We start from the raw sequence: 25,426 nt of genomic DNA on the forward strand, positions 1-25,426 counted from the left end.
AGTTAACAGATGTGTAAAAAAAAGTAAAAGTAATTTAATTCGCAAGTTTCAAAAAATTCTTTAAACTGTTAGATTATAAAATATAAAAATCGACACCTCAGCGGCCGTAAAGAAAAACCCTTAAATTACACCTATTCTAAAACTTAAATCAAAACACAATAAGGTACAGATTATGTACAAAGATAATAAATTCATATTTCTATAATAATAAACATAAAATATCTCACCTTTTGACAATAATCCAAAAGCGAAAAGATTAACACGTGAAGTATATTATCCCTCAATCACATCAAGTTACGATTATCTGATCACATTAAGACATCTGCACGATTTTTCTAAACGAGCAATATGTGTCAGGTAGATTGTATTTAATAATAAGGATGTTAAAGTAAGGGTCAAATACGGTACAAAATTACGTAATTATAAATGTGAATGATTTGCAATTATATATGCTTATATTGTATTTTTTTTTCTATTTGTAATTGACTAACAATCAGTCAGATTATATTATTAATCAAAAAATGTATGTTTCAAACACAAATTAAACTAACAAATACTAACAAAATTTATTATATACTACTAACGGTTAACGAGGCCGGGATAAGGTACCGGTATTTGATGTATCAACTAACAAATGTGAAAAACTATCAATAAAACATGAGAACTTTAAAAAAAAAAAAAAAAAAAAAAAAGTTTTACCATAATTACTCGCGTGAAACAAAAAAAAGAATAAAAATCACGAGTGATTTGACCGTTATAACCGAATCTGTACTAACCAAATGTGTTCAAATTTGTCAGATTTTTTATGTAGCGTTTTTCTTTAGATTTTTTATTGTCGTCTATGTGTTTAGTTTGTTATGGCGTTGTCAGTTTAAATTCTTCTGATGAGATTAGAATATCATTATTTTCATATGTCTCGAAGATCATTGATACATCCCATCACGTCAATAGCTTTACTCACCTGTGGATATATTCGATCACGTCAATAGCCTTACTCACCAGCTGTGGATATATCCGATCACGTCAAAAGCTTTACTCACCTGTGGATGTATCCGATCACGTCAATAGCCTTACTCACCTGTGGATATATCCGATCACGTCAATAGCTTTACTCACCTGTGAATATATCCCATCACGTCAATAGCTTTACTCACCTGTGGATATTTCCCATCACCTCAATAGCCTAACTCACCTGTGGATATATCCGATCACGTAAATAGCCTTTCTCACCTGTAGATATATCCCATCACGTCAATAGCCTTACTCACCTGTGGATATATCCCATCACGTCAAAAGCTTTACTCACCTGTGGATATATCCGATCAGGCCAATAGCCTTATTCACCTGTGGCTTTAGACTCTTGCTTTTTGTTGAATATGTCGATCTGCTTTATTTGGTATGCTTTTTCAAGGTCAACAATCCAATAAGGTGATTGATCGAGTTTTGTGTTCATATATGTATTCAAATCTCCATCCACAGCCTCTGAAGTAATTAACCCTTGTTCGTTTGAACTCTGTTGGCATGACTTTCCGAACGCAACTTCTCTTAAACGGATTTCTTTGAAATTTGAAAATAAAATAAAAAGAATAAAATAAGATAACAATATTTATCAAAATCTAAAGAAGTAACAAAATGTAAACAACTGCAGAAAGATACACCAGTTAGATAAAGCCTGTAAATACAGATACTTCTGGGTGAGGCCACATACAATAAAAAAAAGTATCATGAAAAAAGAAATAATTTAATTTTCTGTAAAGTTTAGTTTGAAGGCAACAATATGTAATTGAATTTCCTTACCATACTTTTATAATTGTTTTTACAGTAGGCAAATGAATAATAATTTGACAAACATTTTACTACCAGTAAATTTTAATCGAATATATAAGTTTCCTGGAAATGAGGTGCCACCAACAGGAAGTTTATTTAAAGCGGCCTTTTAAAACTGTTTATTATTATAGTTTTAACTATAAAATATAAATGAGGTGTATTGTTCTTTTTTTCAGGAGGAGAGGAAGAAGAGAGGACGGAATTGTATGGGAGGGAGTTAATCTTCAATAATTGAAATCGTACTTTAAAGCAAGACTTAAAATTCTTTTTTGAAATTTCCTGCTATTCAATGTATATTTGAAATATAACAGAAATGAAATATTCTAAGAAAATTGTTATAGAGCTATACATGTTTTGCAAAAATATGTGACAGTTGCCAAAATATTGTGATTAAGGTGGTATCCAACACTTTCACTAAAATTAATTTGGCTCGTTTAATTTTCATAAAATTTTGTCAAAATTAATCTAACAAAAATATGAAAATTTCAAAAATTTTGAACCAACCGTTTTATCAGAAACAATACACTGGTTATATAGCAGTTTGACAAACACCAATTTTGATCATTGAGAAGCTTAACATTCTTTTTAAAACACAACGTAATTTAAACGTTTAGCTAACTTTAAAGAGTTATCTCCCTGTAGTGTTAGGTACCACATTAATTAGTCTGAATAGTTAAAATTTTGAGGAAATCAAAGGAGTAAAAAAATCAAAAGTGACCTTATTAAGTAAAAAAAGACGTTCATTAGTTGTATCTTTCAGACGTCTTTTGTATAAAATTCAACTGTATGAAGGCAGATGAGATAAATAATTGATTATGTATTGGTCAACACTTTATTATATCATGATGTTGGTGGATTTGAACAACGGCCGAGTCTTTCGAAGAAGTGTTGTTCGAATCGCTCTAGATGTCATCTAAAGTTATCCTAGATTTTTCTTCAACTGTTGAACTAGTTATGACAAAACTTGACAGTCATGTTTGAAATAACCAGTTTTACAAAGGAAAAAGATCACCTTCAGATTATTCAACAAAAAAGTCTTCTGTCTGAGATGCTGCACATGCACATTTGAACTTGTATGTACTCTCATTTGTTAAAATATCAGGCTATTAAAGTGAAACATCTCAGCGGACTGAGTCTCAAAAACACAGCAATTTTGAGCGAAAATGTCCTTGAATAAGGACTCTAACCAAGAATAAAGGTAGACAGAGCAAATCGAACTAAGTTTTAAGGAGCTTTTTTCAGACTGTTTCACCTTATTTCTTATATTTTGCCCTAATTAAAACTTTTTCCTTAGTTATACTCTCATTAATATACAGTAATATGTAAATGAAATTATTTTTGAAGCATTGATAACAAATTATCACTAAAAGGTAGGCATGTAATGTCTTTCTCTGGAGTGTGGCATAAAATAAGCTGTATGTAAGGACCTATTTAAACCTTAATGGAGTCAGTAAATTTTCATAGGTTTAGTTCATTCAGGTTGAATGGTTCAATTAATCATTTATTATAATCACTTGTATAAATCTAAACACTAAGGAAAATTTTATTGTTTTGATTTTTAATACGATCTTTCAAATTCACGAAAAATCTCATTAAGCTGGCTTGGCAGAAAAAATCCAGTCCAAGTCGACTAAATTATTCATTTGAAGTCGAGCTTTGAAATTATTGGTTTAATTTTTAGTCTGTTGTTAATACACACAAGAGGGTCTGGATGACGATTACAAAATAGAGAATAATAACTAGCAAAAAAATAATGATAAGAGAAAAATGAGCGAATCAAAATGAAAAAATAATGATGGGGTGCCAAAAAGTAAAGAATGAATGTGGAAAATAAAAGAATGAGGTTAAATATTACTGGATACAGTAATTTAATGATTTACATAATCAAGAAATCATAAACTAACATATACATTTAATAAGAAAATAATTTTCTGTAAAATTTAACAGAAGAAAGGTAATTTTTAAAGTTAAGAAATATACCCCCCCCCCCTCCAAAAAAAAATCTAAAGAATTCATACATACATGAGGGACACTTTATCCACATTTGTTATTTTATATACTTACGTTCGCTGTTTTCAATCATCTGTACATATAAAGGGATGCAAGGGTAAGTCGGTGAATGCGGAATACCTTTGTATTCCGTAGTCACCGACTTACACTTTATTAGCTTACATCCATGATCTTTACATGGTCCAGCTAGTTCATAAAATCATCAGAACAAATACATATACAAATACACTTCCATTGTTGGTGTGTACAGAAGAAATTGATGTGCTAAAAATTCAGGAAAATTGGGAAACAAATTAAAATAGATAACATGATAAATGTAGGGCAAAGTCAACAGTCTGAGAATAGAAAATACTGGATAAAATAATAAAATAAAAGAGTAAAATTGCCTAAACTATTTTTAAATACAGAAATGAATGACCTAGACCCAGACCCTTTAACATTTATTTCTACTTCCTTTTCAAGAGACTTTCGATAGTATAGTGCTAATGATTACGACTGCTCATACAATGTCATATTTTTCTGAATGACGGCAACTATTATGAAATCTTCCAATTCTTCACATAGAGCATAACTTGTTTTAAAATTAAAGATATGCAAAAAGCAGAGAACATTGACATTTAACCTATAATTTAGGAGAAATTAAAAATGTCGATTATGTGATCATATGTTTAGGTGTTAAAAAATGACATGTGCTGAGCACCCAATAAGTGCAGGACCTATCGTTCTTTGTTTCGATTGTTTAATTTATTTTGAATAAAAGAGGAGCGAAAGATAACAGGGGGACGAACAAATATGACAACGCCATTTTTAAAAAAGAAAAAGACAAACAGTAGTACACAAGACGCACCATAAAAACCTTAAGATTATAAACTTAAGAACCCCACCAAAAACTGGTGCTCCGGAAGGGTAAATATGAATACATCAAATATCAATGTGATACCTTTGATGGAATATTTGAAAGCTCTGACGAAAGGAGTAAAATACTGTTATTTTGCTGTAACCAAAGTTTTTTCAAAAACGATCTATTAGTTGATATAAAAAATAAGATGCGGTATGATTGATAATGAGACAAACAAGACCCACAAAATAAAAACTATAGATCACCGTACGGCCTTCGACAATGAATAAAGTCCATACCGCATAGTCAGCTTTAAAAGGCCCCGAAATAACAATGTAAAACAATTCAAACAATAAAACTAACGGCCTTATTTTTGTAAAAATTGAAGAAACTTCATTCAGACATTTAACTCGTTTCGAAATGGGTAAAGTGTATATTTTTGTTTTATCGCTTTAACGTTGAACATATTTTTATTAATCTATGTATTTAATGTTATACATTTCCTAATATCTCGAGGAAATAGTTTTTTTTAAATTCGGTTTTTGCAAACTTTTAAATTTTTTGAGTTATTATCGTTAAATTAAAATTCCTTTAATATGTTTAACGCAGCAAATTTATAAAGTGTTATTCTTTTCTTTTCTTGTCACAATACACATTATGTGCTAATTTGAACTCGTCTAAAAATAGAGGTTAGTTGGATGAAAATATAAAAATATACTTAGATGATGACGCAAAAAAGATTCAAAAACAATAAAAAAAAAACGTAAGCCTAAAAATTGCAACGGAAGCACATCGAACTATCTCATTCCTTCTTTTAGGACAAAACAGTTTAAGGTATTGCAGTATTATTACCTATATTATAATATACATACCCCAGGGAATGTTGAGGCGGCTACAAAGCTATTTTCTGTGCTGTCAATGTGTTCACCATAATAATTTTAACATTCGACGTTACCAAAAAGTGACACCAATATTAGATTGTCTATAAGAAATATAAAATGACCATGAACACGGTGTATGAGTACCATTTATTGAAAAAACAAGAGTCTGGTAACAAAAATGTATTGACAAATTCCATGGTCTGTAAGTAAGATTTACATTTTGTAAATACCAAATATATGGTTTAAACTGACCAACTACAGAATTGTGTAGAAAATTGTGTTTTTAAATCTTTTACAGTTTTTTTGGGGAAAACAAAACAATATATTGTGTTTCTGAATTTTCAGTTACCACAAGTGCTCCCCCCCCCCACCTTCAAACCCTTTAATAAAAAAAATAATACACCAGCACATAAAGTCAAACTTGAGCTAAAAATACACAACATCCATTAGTAAATATAAACAAATAAATAATAATAATTTAACATGTAAAATAGTTGCTATCATGTCTTCGGTCATTCAGGGCAATTGTTCATGTTGTAAGATGATAGAAATAGATGAACATTTTTGTAAAGCTTTTCTGAGTATAAGTTGTCAAAGATAAATACAAACTTTGAAATCGGCATATCGGTATTTTGGAAATTAAGCAAGTCTCTGACAAATTTCAGCGACTGTATAGATATCCATCACGCTCATCTTAATCTTTATTAGAGCTTTACCGTCCTCTAGTGCCTTTTTCAAGACATCTTTCTTTCTATCAAGGGGGAGACTTTGCGAAGGGGACATTTCCAAATACACTCTCATTCTTGTCGAAAAAGTCACTTGGTGCATGCAAGAGCTTATTGATATAGATAACGATAACACTTTCTCAGCTTTGTCTAGAAATTCATAGATTTTCTCATTATTTCTAGTCGGGCCATACTTGACTTATATCGATAGACTCATATCCTCTCGAAAAAGAAAAAACCTCTTCATTTTGTAGTTCAGCATTTGCAAATTCAAAGGATAACATTGGACTCATAAGTATGGATTGGAATTGTTCGTTGTTGCTCAATAAGCTATATTTGGGATTTGCGTCCGACGATGAAATGAATATATGGCCAATATATGCATATGAACGAGCTCTATATATAGTAAAGCATCCGCTGTCTTTTGGTAAATTCACAATTACTGACCAGAGTAGTTGAACAGCTTTTTCAAACATGGATAATTTGTTGTAGGCGGCATCCTTAATGCCAGGCAGTCTGCTGCAAGCCATTACATAATAAAATTCCCAAATGTGATATTGTTCTTTGGGATACGAAGTATTAGCAAGAAACTGCATCCCCTTTGCGAACATTTCAACACTGGAATTCTTTTTTCTACGACGCTGTTTCTTGTTCTGCAGCTAAGACCTTGAAACAATAGTTGTCGTGCACCCATTGCGTTATTGGAGCCCTGGCAAAGCAACTCTTTGGTTCGTCCTACGGCAGCACTCTTTTCAACTTTGATAAGTTCTAAACATTCTGATAACTTTTGCTGTGCTTCAAGTCGGTATTCTGTATATTCTTCAAACAACTAAGCATACCCTTGTTCAAGTGTACACACTGCCTTTTCTTTGATGTCATTTGAATGACCTGCCTTTCAATATTTCATCTATCTTCTCTTCGGTTGTTATAGCCTTGTCTACTAAATTGCTATTTTTGTACAAAACAGCAAAGTCAGCTAATGTATTTAAGTGATTTGGGTTACGTCTCATTATCAGTTCAAGCTTTTCAATATTGTAAGGTAATTATCTTCGTTTACGTAATGGATTATCCAATACAATTTTAATCAAATCAATAACAACATGCACTATTGGGTGATCTTTCTCCTTCGCATTGTGTAAAACTATCTTACGATACACGCCTGGTTCGATGTACACATTAGTTTTAATTTCATTTGGAATAAACCGGGACATATTGCGTCGAATTTCAATTTATTTAAATACATGTCGTCGTCCTAATGAGAAACAGAATGAGTTTACATTTTTTGATTCTGTAATGAAAGAAGTGAAATGAAAATATATTGTAAAAACAAAAATAATGTACATGTATGAACATATGCGTCCCAACAGATTTGCATTAATAGATAACTGTTGACTCATTAGAAACTCAACTAGAAATATATAGAATTGATTAACTGAATACTTTTTCAGTTTGAAAGTTGAAGACAAACGCTTCAAATAAAAAAAAATTGACAAGTACTAGTGAAATGCTGGATTGAATATGCACCATCGATTAAATACTAGTATGGCTAAACATATACCAGTAATTGAATGATTTTTGTTTTCACATTTGTTTAACTTGATTGATGATTTTAAAATTTGCGATATTATTTGCGAATGTACATGTAAATCTTGATAAACTGGAGAAAAAAGTACACATAATTCGTTGCACATTAAGGACCATTAATAATAGCAAGTTGGTAATTGTCAACTGATTTATACAATAATATTCTTTTATTGACTAGTTATTATATTTCTATTATAAACCAGACAAAAACTACATAATAACTCCCTGTTGATTTATGTCATTTTTTTTCAATTATTGAAAAATACATATTGACATTCGATAATTAGTGTTACTTCGTAAATTCTGTCAAGCACGTATATATATTTTAAATGGGTATACAATGAACTTCAAATCAAGTTGGCATATACCCATATAGAGGACATTTAAATTAAAACGTACGTCTGTTCGTATATATTTTCAATAAACTGATGACCTTTAACATATATTATAAATGTTATACAAAAAACACTACGTTACTCCTTAAAATATTAACAAAACAATGTAATATATACTTGAATAAGTTTGAATTTACGACTTGATTCATTTTGTTCAAAGTTTTGGAAATAGATTTGAACTAGCACATATTCGTACATTGCGTACGGTCCCGAAATTTTAAGACAGGAAAAACAAAGTCAACTTTAATGAGGTTGTGTACACCGTTTGTAAAGGGAAGCTAGTATATTAAAGAGGTAGTACGATTCATATGGTACAAAAATGACACTACCTTGGGGGAAAACGACTTAAGTACAAACAATAAATTATAACAGACAGCATTGCTACAGGGACACAGAAACAACAACCCTACAATTAACACAGCGATAATATCAGCTTCATTGGAATGCTTAGATGATCATATACTGCATTGCTCTTGTAAATCCTAACTTTGCGATAAGAATTATTTGGTTGGTAACATTTTTAGAAAACTAAATAATTTTGTTATGAAAACTTGTCATCTCTGATTTGAAATAGACATTTTAACACTTTGAACCGAAGAGGGACTAAGACGGTTAAAATGCTGACAGGGGTAACTAAAACTTCAATACTTGGGATTCTCCGTTGAACGGCTCCCTTATGAGCAGTAACCCTATGACAATAAAGCTCAATATGAAATACAAGTTGCCGAATATCGTATCAACTGGGAGATAAAATATATCCCTTATGCATGTTCTGTTGAATTGTTGCTAAATTGAAATTTATGGAAGAATGAATCTTCGTACTTTATTTTGCTTTTTTAACTCACTGATGAGACTTTTGTAGACGAAACGCGTGTCTGCCGTAATTACACTATTTAATCCTGGTATTTATGATTAGTTTATCTATTTTATTGTAAAGTTTCATTCTTATCTATTGTCCTCTTCTAGGTGTAAACCATCAGGGAAGACATACTTAAATGAATCTTGTACGACATTTGAATTTTGAAGATAGGCGGACATTATATTTACTAGAATTTGATTTTTCGGTTAGAGCTAGCTAGGTTAACATCTACATAGCGGAACGTAAAGTTAACAACCGGGCTAGTGTTATTTATTCTTTCTTTATTATATATGAGCTCTTTTATGAACTCCGCCTCATATGAACAATTGAACAAGGTGAACAGAAAACACAATTATAGTATACAAATATATACATGTATATACATTTTTATTAAAAACTAGAATGAGATGAGTTACGATTTGAAATCAGAAAACAACCATAAGATTCGGAAAAAGAAGACGGGGCATGTTTTCAAATAAGACAACAATCATGCCGGGTCAAACGATATGGAGGTAAACAAATAACGGTCACTGTACGTACTGACTCCAAAAATGAGCAAATTATTGTGTCAAACTGCAGTAGGAAACATGCTGTGATTTCAGAATTAGATTATCTGTTAAAATAAAGAATGTTTTTAAAGAAAATCCACAACTCAGTGTTTTTCTTAATATTTACCTCTTGTACAGTTAAGATGATGAAATGCTTCTTGCATATTAATTTCAGTTATTAATTGTGCATGTTGTATTACGTATCGTTTTCAACAGTTAACAGGTTTGCTGTTTTTACCACGTTAACATTTAACATTAATTGGTATTACCTTATCTATTACCTTTAACATATTATAGTTATCTTACTATGATTGAACCCATATGTGACATGACAAACTCAATCAACATGATTTCGCCAGAGAAATTATTGTAGATAGCATCATGTACTTTTATTATATTCCATTGATGAAAACGTCCACCTTTTTTATTCAATCAACGATTAGATTGAACTCCCGCCTCTGTGCTCTACAAAGGCAACGCTGTAAAGCTTACGCACAGAAGAAATACAAGAGCAGGCTCACAATAGGTTTCAACAACCTAGTATGGGTTAATGTAAGATATACCTATATGATTTTTAGTTTCTTCATCAACATATTCCTAATGTGTGATTCATACATCAAATCTAGTTTTCTTTATCAGGAGCTAAGATAACTTAAGAGAGCTAAAATGATCAAAATCAGTTTGACAACATTTCCCGGCGAAAAAATGCTCAAAAAAAATAAATTGCTACTTCTTGCACCAGCATTGCAACGCGTTACATCAAATTAAGAAATTATTGTGTGCCTTTATTATTGCGATTTTTCAAGAATGGACGTTTAATGCAAGTTTAAAAATGCATACCGATCTATGTTTCAGATATCAGAATTTTAATTTTTGCGATACCCATTCAGTCGCATTATTTGCAGTGATAAAAAACCACGCCATTATATCTGAATTTACAGGACTTTTCAATTGAATGGTTCTTACGCTTTTTCTTAAAATAGTGTAAACGTTAATAATGTTAAATGTCTTTACTTTTTTCTCGACTTCATTTCCAATTGTTTACCTGGTGTTATATACCTATATAGAGTTATTTTCTTTCAGAACGACAGGTCATTCTTTTTCAGAATCAACCCGGACGATACCATGTTTCAATGATATATGCTCCAAGGCATAAAATAATGACCTGTGTGAGGTCATTATTTTCCTTGATAAACATGCAATCTATGATTTACTTCAAAACTTTATTCGTCTAATTAGTTTTTTGTTGCCGATTTGGAAATGTATTTTTTAAAGTTCAATCGATGATAGGTGTAAAAGATACCGTCATTGTTGTCCCGCATTTTAATTTTAGAAACAAATAACGTGAAGTTTTGTTAATTTATCGCTACAATAAACATATAAAGAAACATTATCATATATGTCAGATGAATTTTAGTGTAGACTTTCATAAAATAAATCCAGATTTAACATATTCGTGTGTAAGATTTTGAAAATCTTATTGAATCAAGCTGAAAAGGTTGATTGATTTTTGGTTGCTTGCTTAACGTCCAGTGGCAAATATTTTATGCATGTTCAGAACGATACACACTGAATAGGAAATCATACTGTGACCTACATGTATTTATATTCGTCTTCGTGTCAATGTTAACTTTTTAAAATTTATGTATACTTTTTACTCTATCAAATGCTCAACTAATAAGATAATCTTATATTCTATTGAATAACATTAACGTAACTCACGAAAGGGTCGGGTGCGGAGGGTATATGATTATATCCGGATTATCTTTTAATAAAATGTATTGCTATTCAAAAGACAATCTTTCTGAATTTTCCATTCGATTCAAGTAAAATTGTTAAAAAAATAACCACTTTTCCGCGATTGAAATAGCATAACAAATAGAAAAAAAACATACCCCCTCCCCCTTTTCCATAAGCTAAGTGGTACAATAAATTACTTGTATTTGTTATACACCGTTATCGGATGGTAACAATACATTTGTGTCTTACTTCATGCAGTTATAGTAATATTTTTATTGTGTATGGATAATAATTTTTAAAAGGTTTATATCTAAATTATTTAATGAGTTTTATTTCACATTCTAAATGAGCCGCAGGGCGTATTAAAACCTGAACGCATTAGAAAGGAGTATCCCACTTTAGTGTTGTCGGTAAAATAGGATACTAAATTTTACAAATCTTTATAAAATTAATATTTTGTTGACGGTATATAAGTCAGATAATGCATATTTTAAGGTTTTTTTTGTCGTAGAACACACCTCGGGGTGTGTTCTACGACAAGAAAAACCTTAAAATATGCATTATCTATTATTTAACCGTCCGCGCGCGTCTCTATCTAATTGGCCAATTAGATATTGTCATTGCACAAGATCATGTTTTTCTCTGACTGTTAATGCCTTTTTCGAATTCAATGGATGTTGGTTGTGAATTGATCGGTAATAGTCTTAGAAGCATATCTTTATAAATTGTTAGTGGCTTTGAACTAGCTGTAATAACTACGAGTACTTTCAGATCAGTGTTTTTTTTTTTTTGGGGGGGGGGGGGATATAGAAGTACCCGGCCACGTCTAATCAGTGTTTTTGTTGTATGCATTTTTATCTATCCATCTGATAAGTTCAGCCTTTTTCAACTGATTTGTATAGTTCGTTTTTATGTTATACTTTTACACCGATGTCCCAGGTAAGGAAAGGTTTGAAATCAAGCTAATATGTTAAACTCCGCGACATTCTTTATGCATGTGCTTGTCCTAAGTCAACAGACTTTGTCGTGTGTTACAAAACTGTTTTTCGTTCATTTGATGTAAATAAATTAGGCTGTTAGTTTTGTCCTTTCAATTATTTTACATTTGTCATTTCGGGACCTTTTATAGCTGGGCTCATTGTTGAAGGTCGTACGGTAACCTATAGTTGTTAATATCTGTTTCATTTGGTCTCTTGTGGAGAGTTTTCTCATTGGCAATCATTCCACATCTTCTTTTTAATGTTCTATCGTTTTATTTAGGACCACATATATATAAATGCAATATTTCTTTAAGCAAAAAAAAAAACAAAAAACGGTTGTTATTATCTAAATATCTTTTACCTCAATCTCGTCTTCAAAATGATTACTTTGAATACATACAAAGTACCAATTAATGACTGTCAATCATGGTACGACAAATGTCTATAATCTACCTTTTGGACATAAGCATAAGTAAGCAATGTAAAACATAGATGCAAATGATTCATTTGAAGCTAAGAAGATTTCCTGTAAGTTTTTTTGTATCATCTTATGCGTTGCAAGTATGAAGCCATTCCTTAGTAAACAGTCATAATGAAAGCAATTAATATTAATTTTTAGATCCCGTCAGGTAAATTGAATACACTCTCTCATTGCCTACACATGCAGATCACATTAAGAAATTTTAAAAAAACAAGAGTACGCATATGAATAATACCCATTAAATAACGAATGGTTTCTCCTCATGACAAAAACAAATCATTAACATTTGCACAGCAAACAAAAAGGTAAAAAAACACACTATTATTGCTCTTCTTCAAATCAAAATCACAGTTACGGCTTCAGAATTCATAATATTAAAAATGGAGCGAACATGTGATTTTGTTTTCAATCAATCAGTTTTCAAGTAAAGCCAACTTCAGATGTTGAGTTTCAAAAGGAATCCTCATTTCATCAGTGAAATCAAAGTACGATAAATGTGCATCATCTATCTCCGATGGCACATCACACTTTTCAAGTAAAATTATAAATAAAAAGTCCGATCTGTTCTGTAGCGTTTTCAGAATTATCTGTTTCAACAGACACCATTCTCTTGTCAGAAAGTCTTTGGAAAGAACTAGTATGCTTTTCCGACTTTTCTTTATACCGTTCATAGTCGTCTCCAATAACGTTGAACAGGAGTCATAATCAATGCCTGGAAAACCTAAAACGAATTACAAATATTTTAACAATAAGCTCACTTAATACATATATTCGTTTGTTTCTTTTCTTAACTATTTTAATCAATAAAGATATATTTGGATATATCTATTGACTAAAAATATTCTAGTCATGTATTTTTTCATTCACTATCACACTATTATGGTTTTCCTTACGGCTTATAATTCAGTGATATTCTGGCTAAGCACATTAAAAAAACTGGTTTTTTTTTTGGCAAAGTAGATGAACATGGTTAGAAATTCAAAGAATCACAAAAAACACATATAAGGCACATTGCTGAGAGACGACAATTGTGGTTTTAAACATATATTATATGTACTAATCAAACACTTTTTCGGGTGTCAATTTGCAAACAGGGATGATGTATGGCTACATACATACGGCATTTAATGTATACATATATCACGACTGCAACCGCAGGCAAAATGGACACTTTGTGTGTAATATTTTTGTTTGCTAGAAATGTATCCATGTTTCTAGACCAAAAATAAGATCTTTGTGAGGGTTAAAATAGAAACTTCTTTAAACCTATATATTGTAATTTGAATGGGTATTAAAGATACGCTCGATAATATAATATTGTATATCTACCTGTAAAGATCATGTCGCTATCGACCATTGGTGTGCTCAACTGATGTTGTAGAAAGCATTGAACCCAACCAGTATTGACTCCACTCGTGATAATACAGAAATCATAACTCCAGTTGTGCTGAACATCCACAGGTTCCGTCTTCATTTGAACACGTTGATACACAATTTCCGGTTTTACGTCATATTCTACGACTTGAGTGGTAGTTATTGTGTACTGACTACCCCCTACCTGGTCAGCTTTTAAGACGTTTTTCCTGATTAAACAACCTTTCAAAGTCTCTGCAATTTCAACTTGCTCTGCCGTGAGTGGAAAGGTTTGTAAGAAAATGAAAAAATTTAAAAGACTTCTTAGATAGTCCTCCACATGAACTTTTGGTACTAACGTACGAAGGAATTGTACGTCCTTCCGTTTTCTAGCTATATATGTTAACACCTGAATGAGCTCGACATACATATTTGATCCCTCTCCCAAACTCAAAATTGAAAACAATAATGGTTTGATATTTCCATTTCCTAACTTAAAATCTGATATCATGAATGCTCTCTTATGCCATTCTGATGCGGTCCTAAATTCGCCTAAACCAAAATAAATTGCCCCAAATGTGTATGCTGTGAAATAATTTTGACCCTTTGCTTTAAAGCACTGGTTAAGGTAATCAAGGGCTACATGTAAGTACTCAATGTTTGTAACCGCTTTTGGTCCATTCCGGTAAAAATTTGGAAACTTAGCTAGTCTTTGACAAATTTCAGCGAGTTTACATACGTCCCTTGCGTTCAAATTTAGCCCTACTGACGTTTTCCCGTCCGCTAACGCTTTCTTTAATAAATCTTCTCTCCTTTCAAGAGGAATACCTTCCAAAGAGGACATTTCCAGATAGACCTTCATTCTGGTCGAAAAGTCAAACCGGCGCAGGTAAGGGTTGTGTAATATGGAAGACGATAATTGCCTTTCAGACTTTTCAAGATATTCGATGTTTTTAGCCGGACCGAACTTGTACAATAACCAAAGACTCATTCCCTCACGACTAAGAACAACCTCATCATTAGAAAGTTCATTATATGCACATTGGAAAGAAGACAGCGGAGTACCAAGAAGGGCTTGAAACTGTTTGTCATTTTCATATGAGCTGTAACTTGGATAGGCATCGGAGGGTTTATGTGTGGAAATAAGAATATGGCCAATATACGCATATGAACGAGCTCTATAAATAGAGAAGCATTCGTTGTCTTTTGATAAGTTCTCAATTACTGACCAGAATAGATTTACAGCTTTCTCACTTATGGATGTTTTGTTGCTTGTGGCCACTTCAATGTCAGACATTCTACTGTAAGCCATTCCATAGTAAAATTTCCAAATGTAATATTTTTCTTTCGAATACGAAGTATTTGAGAGATATTGCAACCCTTTTTCGAGCAATTCCACACTAGAATTTTTATCATAGAAACTGTCATTTGTTTTACAGTTTAGTGCTTGAAACATCCGTCGTCGTGCATCGAGTATGCAATTTGAAGCCTCTCTCAGAACACCTTTCTTCTTTCCTACAGCAGTATTTTGTTCAACCTTGATTAGTTGTAAAGACTCTAATAACATTTGCTGTGCTTCAATTCCGCTTCCGGTGTAATCTTCAAATAAAGCAGCATAACCTTTTTCAAGGACACTTATTGCCTTTTCAATGATGTCATTTGGATCGCTGCTATTCAAGATTTCATTTATTCTCTCTTCTAAGATGGCAGCCTTTTCGGGTAAATTGCTGTTTCTTTTCAATACTGCAAGGTCAGCTAATGTATTTAAATGATTTGGGTTATGCTTTATCTTACGTTCAAGCTTTTCAATATTGGTTGCCTTGTTTCTACGTTTTTGTGATGGACTATCCACTACAATCACCATTAGCTCAACAACATCCTGAACTATAAGATGTTCTTTGTCTTTTGCATTGTTTAACGCTTTTTTCCGATTATCGATCCACGCTTGGTTTGATGTATGCATCATGTTTAATTTCATACTGAATAAGCCGGGGCATATTTCATTCAATTCTGGTTTCTTAGTCTCCATTCTGTTTCCGTTTCATCTAAAAGAAACAGAAGCATGTATAGATATTGCGTCTGCAATACAAAACATATTCATGTATTTTGAACATATGTATTAAATTAAAAAAAGAGTGAAAATAACCCTTAAATATGAACCAGTCCATGCGAAAAGGTACAAAAACGAAAATTTTACAAAATTCTTAAAAGTGTCCATAATTATTGGTAGCAGACTCTGTGGGCTATACGCCCCCCCCCCCCCCCCTCCCCACTTCCCTTTTTTAGTTTTATTACGATTTTTAATGCTTTTTTCATATATTTCATTCATTTTCAAAGGACATTTTAAATGTCTTGATTTGCCAATTAATCATGTTAACACCGGTAGCAGTGGGGATACGGTTATCGCTTCCGATGATATAAATTCAAACAAACAGGGCACGGTTTGAATCCCGTGCACGGACGGTTGATCTATATAATATAAAATAACTTAACTTAACTTAAATTTAAATTTCTAGAACACAAGATGACATATTTTTTTTGTATTTTCCTTCATGTTTAAATGTTGTCTGCCTTTCTTTAAAACTTTTGAACTGATGAAAATTATTGACTTTTTGCCTCTATAGTGACTTAAATTTTAAGTTTCTGGTCAATATAGCATTAGTCCGTGGAACAAATAATTTTACACTTGCTCAAATACCCAAAAATCAGATATCTCTGCGGATTTTTTTTCTGTTTTAACTAACAAATTCGTGAAATAATTGACAATTATATGAATGTTTACATTAATGTATATTTTTTTTCAAAAATATCATAACACACTTTAATAACGTGTCCGGTAAAGTTTATCAAAAATACTTTTTGTACCCTATCACATGGACTTGCTCATATGAATCTTATTCAAGAGGGTAAAATACATACGAAAAACACACGTAAAGAATGGCAATTGAGCATGTCAAGTCTTTCATTCGATGTCGTTGAATTATTTTAACTTCTCCGATGTACAAAGAACAAACAGCAAATGATAATCGATATTGAAAAAGGCAACATTAGTATACTGCTGTTCAAAAGTCATAAATCGATTGAGAGAAAACGAGTTACAAGCTAAAACCGAAGAAAACACATCAACTTTAAGAGAAAAACAACTGATTAACGGAACACAAAATTGCAACAGAAAAACAAACAACAATGAATCTTACATAGACACGAACTATAAAATAACAACTGCCATATTCCTGACTTGGTAAAGAACATTTTGACACAAAATGGAGGGTTCAACCTGGTTTTGTGGCTAGCCAAACCTCTGCACTTTATGGCAATGTTTAAACTCATAAAACAAACTTTTATATATAACCAAAGAAAGAAAGGGGGATTGCACAACTTATCACTGTGCATGATTATATGATGTGCCGTTGATCACATTTTTAGTTTATTTCTTTAGCTATTTTAAAAACATTCAACATTAACAATACGTAAAATAAATGATTTAAATAACTTACGCAATGTTTAAATCCTCAAACCAATATGAAGTGCTAGTCATACTTTATTCTTTATGTTCCCAATTATCAGACTAATGTATATCTAACCTCATATGTGACTCCACGTACTTTATATAATTTCCAAAAGGTAGTAGTAATTAAATTGACAATAGGAAGGCTGTGTTTTCAGTCCTTATCTATTTATGACTAGATTTTGTGTATTTAAATTAAGGAAAATGCGAATTACTTTTTTGTGATTTATAATACGACTTTGAATTATTCATGGCAACAAGGTTTGTCAATCGAACAATGAACTTAAAAATAACAAAAAAAGCACCAAAGAAACAACTGCTTGTAAATTTATCCTAATCGATGGTATAATAAGCCCAATAGAAAGAACACATGTGTTGATATGAATTATCATTGACATGGTCGTAATTAAAATTTGAATAGTTTGACATACACAAAACTTTCTTGCAAACGCAAAGATTACTAACGATGTATTTGGTTACATTTTCTTTCAGTATGTGCCACGCATCTTCAAATTAAACAAGCCTTAAAGCCAAGTTTGATCTTTTATGTTCTACATATCGAAAGACTTGTAATAAGGCAGGACTATGGTAGTTGTGTGACATATGTAAAAGAGAGGCACAAGATACAGAAGTGATATTAAAACTAAATACGAGAAACATGTCTGTAATTGTGTTTAATATAACACATTGTGTCAAGCCATTGCAACAGCTGTTGTAACTAAATATTAAGATTGAAAAATACAGCACACATTGCAAAGAGATAAACAGTGAAGCTATCGTTGCAATGCAAATGGCTTCAAGGGCAATCACAACAAACGTGTTTGTCAAAATGTTTGATGGTTATTGATACAAAGTACAGATAAAGACCACCAAAGCATGATATTTTAGTACAAACCGAACGCATTATTTCAAAATACAAAATAATAGACAAATGTGTTCATCCCGTCGTAAATTTTACGGACGCCATCACGAGTTGGTTGACCGTTATGGTATAACCGTATCACAAATGATATCGGATATGTTCCTTACGTCGTAACTACAATCCCCTTCCCTTTCCTGAATGTGACCTACCGAATTAGACTATTTACCGGATTTGTTATCACATAAGCAACACGACCGGTGCCGCATGTGGACCAGGATCTGCTTACCCTTCCGGAGCACCTGAGATCACCCCTAGTTTTTGGTGGGGTTCGTGTTGTTTATTCTTTAGTTTTCTATGTTGTGTCATGTGTACTATTATTTTTCTGTTTGTCTTTTTCATTTTTAGCCATGGCGTTTTCAGTTTGTTTTAGATTTATGAGTTTGACTGTCCCTTTGGTATCTTTCATCCCTCTTTTTCTAAATAACAATAAGTATATACGAATATTAGTATTATTTACAAACTTGTTAGGGTTTTGTTATGGTAAAAGACCATTACAAATAATCAACTGATTTGTTATAAAAATAAATGTCCAATATGATTTTTTCTCAAACTTCTATTCTATCATGAACCGTTGCTCATTTTTTTATTTAAATATCTTATATCTTTAGCTTTTACACATTCAACCTTAACAAAACGTAAAATAATTGATAAACAGAACTTATGTAACGTTTAATTTCACACATCAATATACAACACTCTACAAAGTTTGTCTTGTATGTTAACTTACCAATTAGCTGGCCAAAGTATATCTACACCTCTTATCTTATCAATAATTTATATACGTAATAGAGAGAAGTACTTTATCAACAGTAGAAAGACGGTGTTTTAGTCCTTATCTATTTATGACTTAACTTAGTATTTTCGGAAATTTATTTTTATTTTCATTTTATAAAATAACGTTGATTGATTTAAGGAAATAGTGTTTCTCAATATCTTCGTGTTTACATGTATTTTAAAATGACACCACTAACACGCAGATTAAGTCAAAAGGATGTCACTGCTTGTAGGGTTTTCCTACACGATGGTATCATCAGTACAGTAGTCAGAACGTATATTGACATGAAAAGTTAAGCCTTTTTCAACTGAGTTTTACAGTTCGTTCTTGTGTTGTAGTGTTACACCACTGTTCCAGGTAAGGGGAGGGTTGAAATCCCGCTTACATGTTTAACCCCATCACATTGTGTATGTATGTGCATATCCCAAGTCAGGAGCCTGTAATTCAGTGGTTGTCGTTTGCTTATGTGTTAACGTTACGTATTTGTTTTTCGTTTAATTTTTGTACATAAATTAGGCCGTATTTTTCTCGTTTGAATTGTTTTTCATTGTCATTCCGTGGGGTTTAATGGCTGACTATGCGGAATATGATTTGCTCATTGTTGTAAGCCGTACGGTGACCTATAGTTGTTAATTGCTTTGTTATTTTGGTCTCTTATGGTGAGTTGTCTTATTGACAATCACACCACATCTTCTTTTATATATATATCATGTATATATATGACATAGTAAAACTAAAATTGAAAATTGGTCGACACACACAAAACTTTCTTTGCCAGGAATAGATACCCTTTAAATGATTGTGCAAAAACTTCCGACATTTTCTGTCCACAATGCAGTAAAAATAAAATTGAGAAAGGAAATGGTGAATGTGTAAAAGCGACAACAACCCGACCACAGAGCAGACGACAGTCGAAGGCCACCAATGGGTCTTCAATGTAGCGAGAATTCCCGCACCCGTAGGTGTCCTTCAGCTGACCCCTAAAAAATGTTATACTAGTACAGTGATAATGGACGTCATACTAAACTCCGAATTATACACAAGAAACTAAAATTAAAATCATGCAAGACTAACAAAGGCCAGAGGCTCCTGACTTGGGACAGGCGCAAAATTGCGGCGGGGTTAAACATGTTTATGAGATCTCAACCCTCCCCCTATACCTCTAGCCAATGTAGAAAAGTAAACGCATAACAATACGCACATTTAAATTCAGTTCAAGAGAAGTCCGAGTCCGATGTCAAAAGATGTAACATAAGAAAATAAATAAAATGACAATAATACATAAATAACAACAGACTACTGGCAGTTAAGTGACATGCCAGCTACAGACCTCAATTAAACTGATTGAAAGAGTATGTCTTCATCATATGAATATCAGGCACAATCCCTCCCGTTAAGGGTTTGGTATCATGCTATCATAAAATTAATGAGAAGAACAACCTATGCATTACTAGTAAATTATTAAACCAGGGATATCGTAACCATAAATTACTTAAAACCTTTACTAAATTTTACCATAGATATAAAGATTTGGTTTTGAAGTTTAGTTGTATCTGTAGAAAACTTATTTCAAACGGGATAGCACATCCTCATTTTTACGGAAATGTTGTAAACCGTGCCCGGAAATTTAGAAATGATCCATGTTAACTTGTCGCTCCTTTAAATAAACTTATTCTAAAAGGTTACCTATTCAACACTGTAATAAGATCATTGAATATTATTTTTATTGGTATAAATACTGATTTTGTTATCAATAAATTAAAAGCTAACTAAATATTACTAGTATGTTATATACATATTCATGGATCTACAATCTGTCGATACCTGTAACTTGGCATTGCACAAGGTCATGTTTTTCTCTGGCTGTTTATGACGTCTTTTCACTAAACCCATTGGATGTTGGATGAGTACGGATTGATAGTTTAGTCTTAGATGCATGATTTTTTTATTAGTTGTTAGTGGCTTTGAACTAGCTGTCAGATAACTGTGAGTACTCTCAGATCTGTTCATGGTGTCTTTTTGTGTCGGGATGTATAAGTACCTGGCCACGTCCACTTGTATTCTTGTCCATCTGATGAGTTAAGCCTTTTTTCAACTGATTTTTATAGTTCATTCTTATGTTGTACTGTTATACCACTGTCCCAGGTTAGGGTGGTTGGGATCCCGCTTACATGTTTAACCCCGCCACATTATTTATGTATGTGCCAGTCCCAGGTCAGGAGCCTGTAATTCAGTGGTTGTCGTTTGTTTATATGTTACATATTTGTTTTTCGTTCTTTTTTTTACATAAATGAGGTCGTTAGTTTTCTCGTTTGAATTGTTTTACATTGTCTTATCGGGGCCTTTTATAGCTGACAATGCGGTATGGACTTTGCTTATCGTTGAAGGCCGTACGGTGACCTATAGTTGTTAATGTCTGTGTCATTTTGGTCTTTTGTGGATAGTTGTCTCATTGGCAATCATACCACATCTTCTTTTTATATAACCCGTGTCATGCCAACAACTGTTTTTTTTTTTTTAAATAAATGTGTTTAGTTCCGATGCAAAGACCCTATAAGTGAATCAATATTAAAGTCAAAATATGCAACAGTATCGTAACTATATCCCTTTTTAATAAGTCTGTTTAAAGGTTTTGTAAGCTTTTGAGGTGAATACTGACATTTTTGTGCTTTGTAAAGAATATTACCATAAAAAATTTGATGTGAAATACCTGAACGTATAAGATGGCCGCATGTTGAGTTATATTTACGAATTATTTCCTTATACCGGTGATAAAATTTAGTAAATGTTTTGACCAGTTTGTGATATCGAAAATGCATCTTTAAGCTGTATACGACTGTTGTGCATGTGAGCTTTCAAACCATATTTAATATTTAATTCTCTATATAAAGTAATTAGATATAGGTAGATGTGGTGTGAATGTCAATGAGACAACTCTCAATCCAAATAACAATTTATAAAAGTAAACCATTATATGTCAATGTATGGGCTTCAACACGGAGTCATTGATCACACTGAACAACAAGCTATAAAGGGCCCCAAAATTACTAGTTTAAAACTATTCAAACGGGAAAACAAACGGTCTAGTCTATATAAAAAACGAGAAACGAGAAACACGTATAAATTACATAAACAAACGACAACTATTGTACATCAGAATCCTGACTTAGGACAAGTGCAAACATAATGCCCATATCAAGTCAGGAATATGAGAGTTGTTTTCTTTTTTGGCTTACAATTTGAAAAGTACAATTAACAATGATGACACAGTAAATAAACGGAATTAAGGTAGAAAGGGTGTCTTCCTCCATCTTAAATTTGAAAATACCAGAAAACAAGGCCTAGATCTTTAATAGAATGTGAAAATTTTGAGAGTAGTAGTAAATTCCTGTGTAAGAACTTTCATTCCAATTTAGAAAATGACATGATTTATCATATTCATGGTTGTATATTATAAAAAACAGAAACTTTTTTTTTATTAAATTTTTTCCAACTTCACCACATAAGGTGAGGCAACTCAAATGCAAGGGCAGATAATTCAGATAAAGGTACTTTTACAATAGAATGTGTTAGGAATTTACCTATTTTATTATGTAGCAAGAAAACGAGTCCGGTGACCCATTTTTTTCCCTTTTCTACACTGAAAGTATACTGTAAAAGCTATCTTCTCATATGTTATCTCAAAATTCTATGTCGTAGTTTACGCTTTTATGCAGAAAATTAGGTTTTCCATGCATAATCTATACAAAATCTGTCAATTTTGAACACCATGTAGCTTGAAAACAATCCCCGTGACCCATTTTTTAATTATTATTTTCTAAAAAGCATGATATAAACTACATTTTTGCAAATTTTAAAAAATTCTATGGATTATAACTTAGACACCCCATCTACCTTAAATACCATAAGTTGAGTGTATTTGCAACTTATAAGCTAACCTTTGTTTTAAATTTGACAGAAACAAACAGTTCGCCTTGTCTGTACGTATGCTTTTGCCGTTTACGATTTTTGCATTTAATGAAAGAAACTAATGCCTCAACAGAATTATAAAACTTTTATTTCAACAAATACAGTGAAAGTGTATTTTCAATATTGATTGTCAACTTATAGCTAGCAACAGTTGTTGTTTTATTTTATTTTATACGGGGTTAACCTTAGTTTACAAAGTGATGGCCAAGAAAGTATGAAAAAAAAAGAACAAAATTAAGGAACATTAAAGGCAATGAGAAGCGAACATTCCTTTATAAAATGAATCACTGAAGCACATCAAACAAATAGAAATCAAATGCTATAATCCTTACTTGATACTGGCATTACCTTATGTAAAATACAGTGAAAAATGTCAACTGATTATATTCAATAAATGAATTTCTAATATGGTGTTTTTCTATGATAAACTGTTGATCACATTTTAATTTACCTTTTATTTTCAGCTTTTACACATTCGCATTAACCACATTAACATAAATGATAAACGGAACTTACGTAACGGTTATTTCCACAAATACATATGAAGAACTTTACAAAGGTAGTCTTATTTGTTATCACACCAAAGTATATACACCTCTTATCTGACTCACCCTAATTAATATACGTACAAGTGGGAAATACATAATCGACTGTAGAAAACCGGTGTTTTTAGTCCTTATCTATTTATGACTACACTTTGTATTTTCGGAAAATCTTAATTACTTTTCCTTAAATTTATCAAACGACGTTGATTGATTTCTGGAAATAGGGTCGTTAATATATTTCGGTTGAAATGTATTCTACAAATAAAACTATTACCACGCAGATTACATCATAAGGATACCACTGTTGTTTGAGTAGTCGTACCCAATGGTATTATCAGTCCAGTAGTTAGAACGTGTGTTGACATGATTGATCATTGACTTTGACTTTTGGACATCCAAACTACTGTCTTTCCAAGTAACAGATTACTTCCAAAGTATTTGACAAAATCGATGGGCATTTTTAGTCCTCGCTGCATCATTAAAATGTGTACGACTGTGATACATGTGAGCTATCGAACTAGGTTACAACTTACATAAACCTGACTTGATACGGACATTTCCTTATGTAGAAAATTAAATATTAAACATTTTTTTTATAGCTGACATGTATCAGCTTCGTAATTTATTTTTGTTCAACATCATTGAACATTAACAAGTTTGCATTTGCGAAATATAAGTAATTCTTTTTTTCATGGCACTTGCCTTTTTTTGTGCATGCAGACGAAAAGTATGAGGGCGTGTGATAAAGATGGTATATTAACTCAAATATATATTATATGTATTTTATAATTCTGATGCTTATCATTTAAATCGAGTTTAATTTAATTGTCATTAAAACGGTATTGGAAATACATTGTATATTCATTTCGAAACGGAAAGTAGAAATGACCATGATGAATTAAAACAAAACATAAAGAAAACAATAACCAACATGACCAATGTAACATAACACATAACATAACCAAATTAAACAACATAGACAGCACGTTTTTTTAATTCATAGACAAGAATTGAATCTGTCTTTACGCTTTGGATATGCTTTGTATGTTCTCCATCTTTCATTTGATAATCATATGATTATCCAAAACATATGAAAACGTAAAAACAACTTTAAAAGATTAAAAAATGGAACCATTGTGATCATGTTGATGCACGAAAAAATCATTTGTTTTAACGGTCTCAAAGTAAAACAGGATTATTTCAAATTACTATAGCATTAATGTAACTACGTTTGATCCACCATATCAACTGATGTCCTCTTGTTGATGCTTGTGAACGAACGTATTTAAAAATCTAAAGCTGATTAAAAGAATTTAAAGTTGATACAACCCAAAAGGACAAGATGTTTAGCCAACGTCGGTCAAAAAATTAATAAGTTGGCTCAGTATCTTGACATAAATGACAAGTCATATATCCTTTGACACTGGAGGAGAAAGGTATTGACTTGGGTAAAACATCGAAGTGATTGAAACAAGAAAGGACAAAC

The 25,426-nt window shown here is 32.0% G+C and overlaps 1 protein-coding gene across 1 annotated transcript; it reads right to left on the minus strand.

Moving 5' to 3' along the window:
• Window positions 1–12,861: 12,861 nt before the first annotated feature.
• LOC139481619 (uncharacterized) lies at window positions 12,862–23,953 on the minus strand. The gene is made up of 3 exons (XM_071265055.1): window positions 23,912–23,953; window positions 14,198–16,266; window positions 12,862–13,589 (listed from the first exon to the last, which is right to left on the minus strand). The coding sequence occupies exons 2-3, from the start codon at window positions 16,248–16,250 to the stop codon at window positions 13,282–13,284; spliced, it is 2,361 nt and encodes a 786-aa protein (XP_071121156.1). The 5' UTR covers window positions 16,251–16,266; window positions 23,912–23,953; the 3' UTR covers window positions 12,862–13,281.
• Between the last annotated feature and the right edge of the window lie 1,473 nt (window positions 23,954–25,426).

The sequence above is a fragment of the Mytilus edulis genome, chromosome 7 (assembly GCF_963676685.1).
Source record: "Mytilus edulis chromosome 7, xbMytEdul2.2, whole genome shotgun sequence".
Classification (NCBI taxonomy): domain Eukaryota; kingdom Metazoa; phylum Mollusca; class Bivalvia; order Mytilida; family Mytilidae; genus Mytilus; species Mytilus edulis.

What these genes read in the sequence shown, in the direction of transcription:
- LOC139481619 (XM_071265055.1), bottom strand. Translation starts at nt 16,250, where the DNA reads ATGGAGACTAAGAAACCAGAATTGAATGAAATATGCCCCGGCTTATTC. An exon ending in TAGCGACATGATCTTTACAG is followed by an intron (nt 13,590 to 14,197) that starts GTAGATATACAA and finishes AATTCGTTTTAG; the next exon opens with GTTTTCCAGGCATTGATTAT.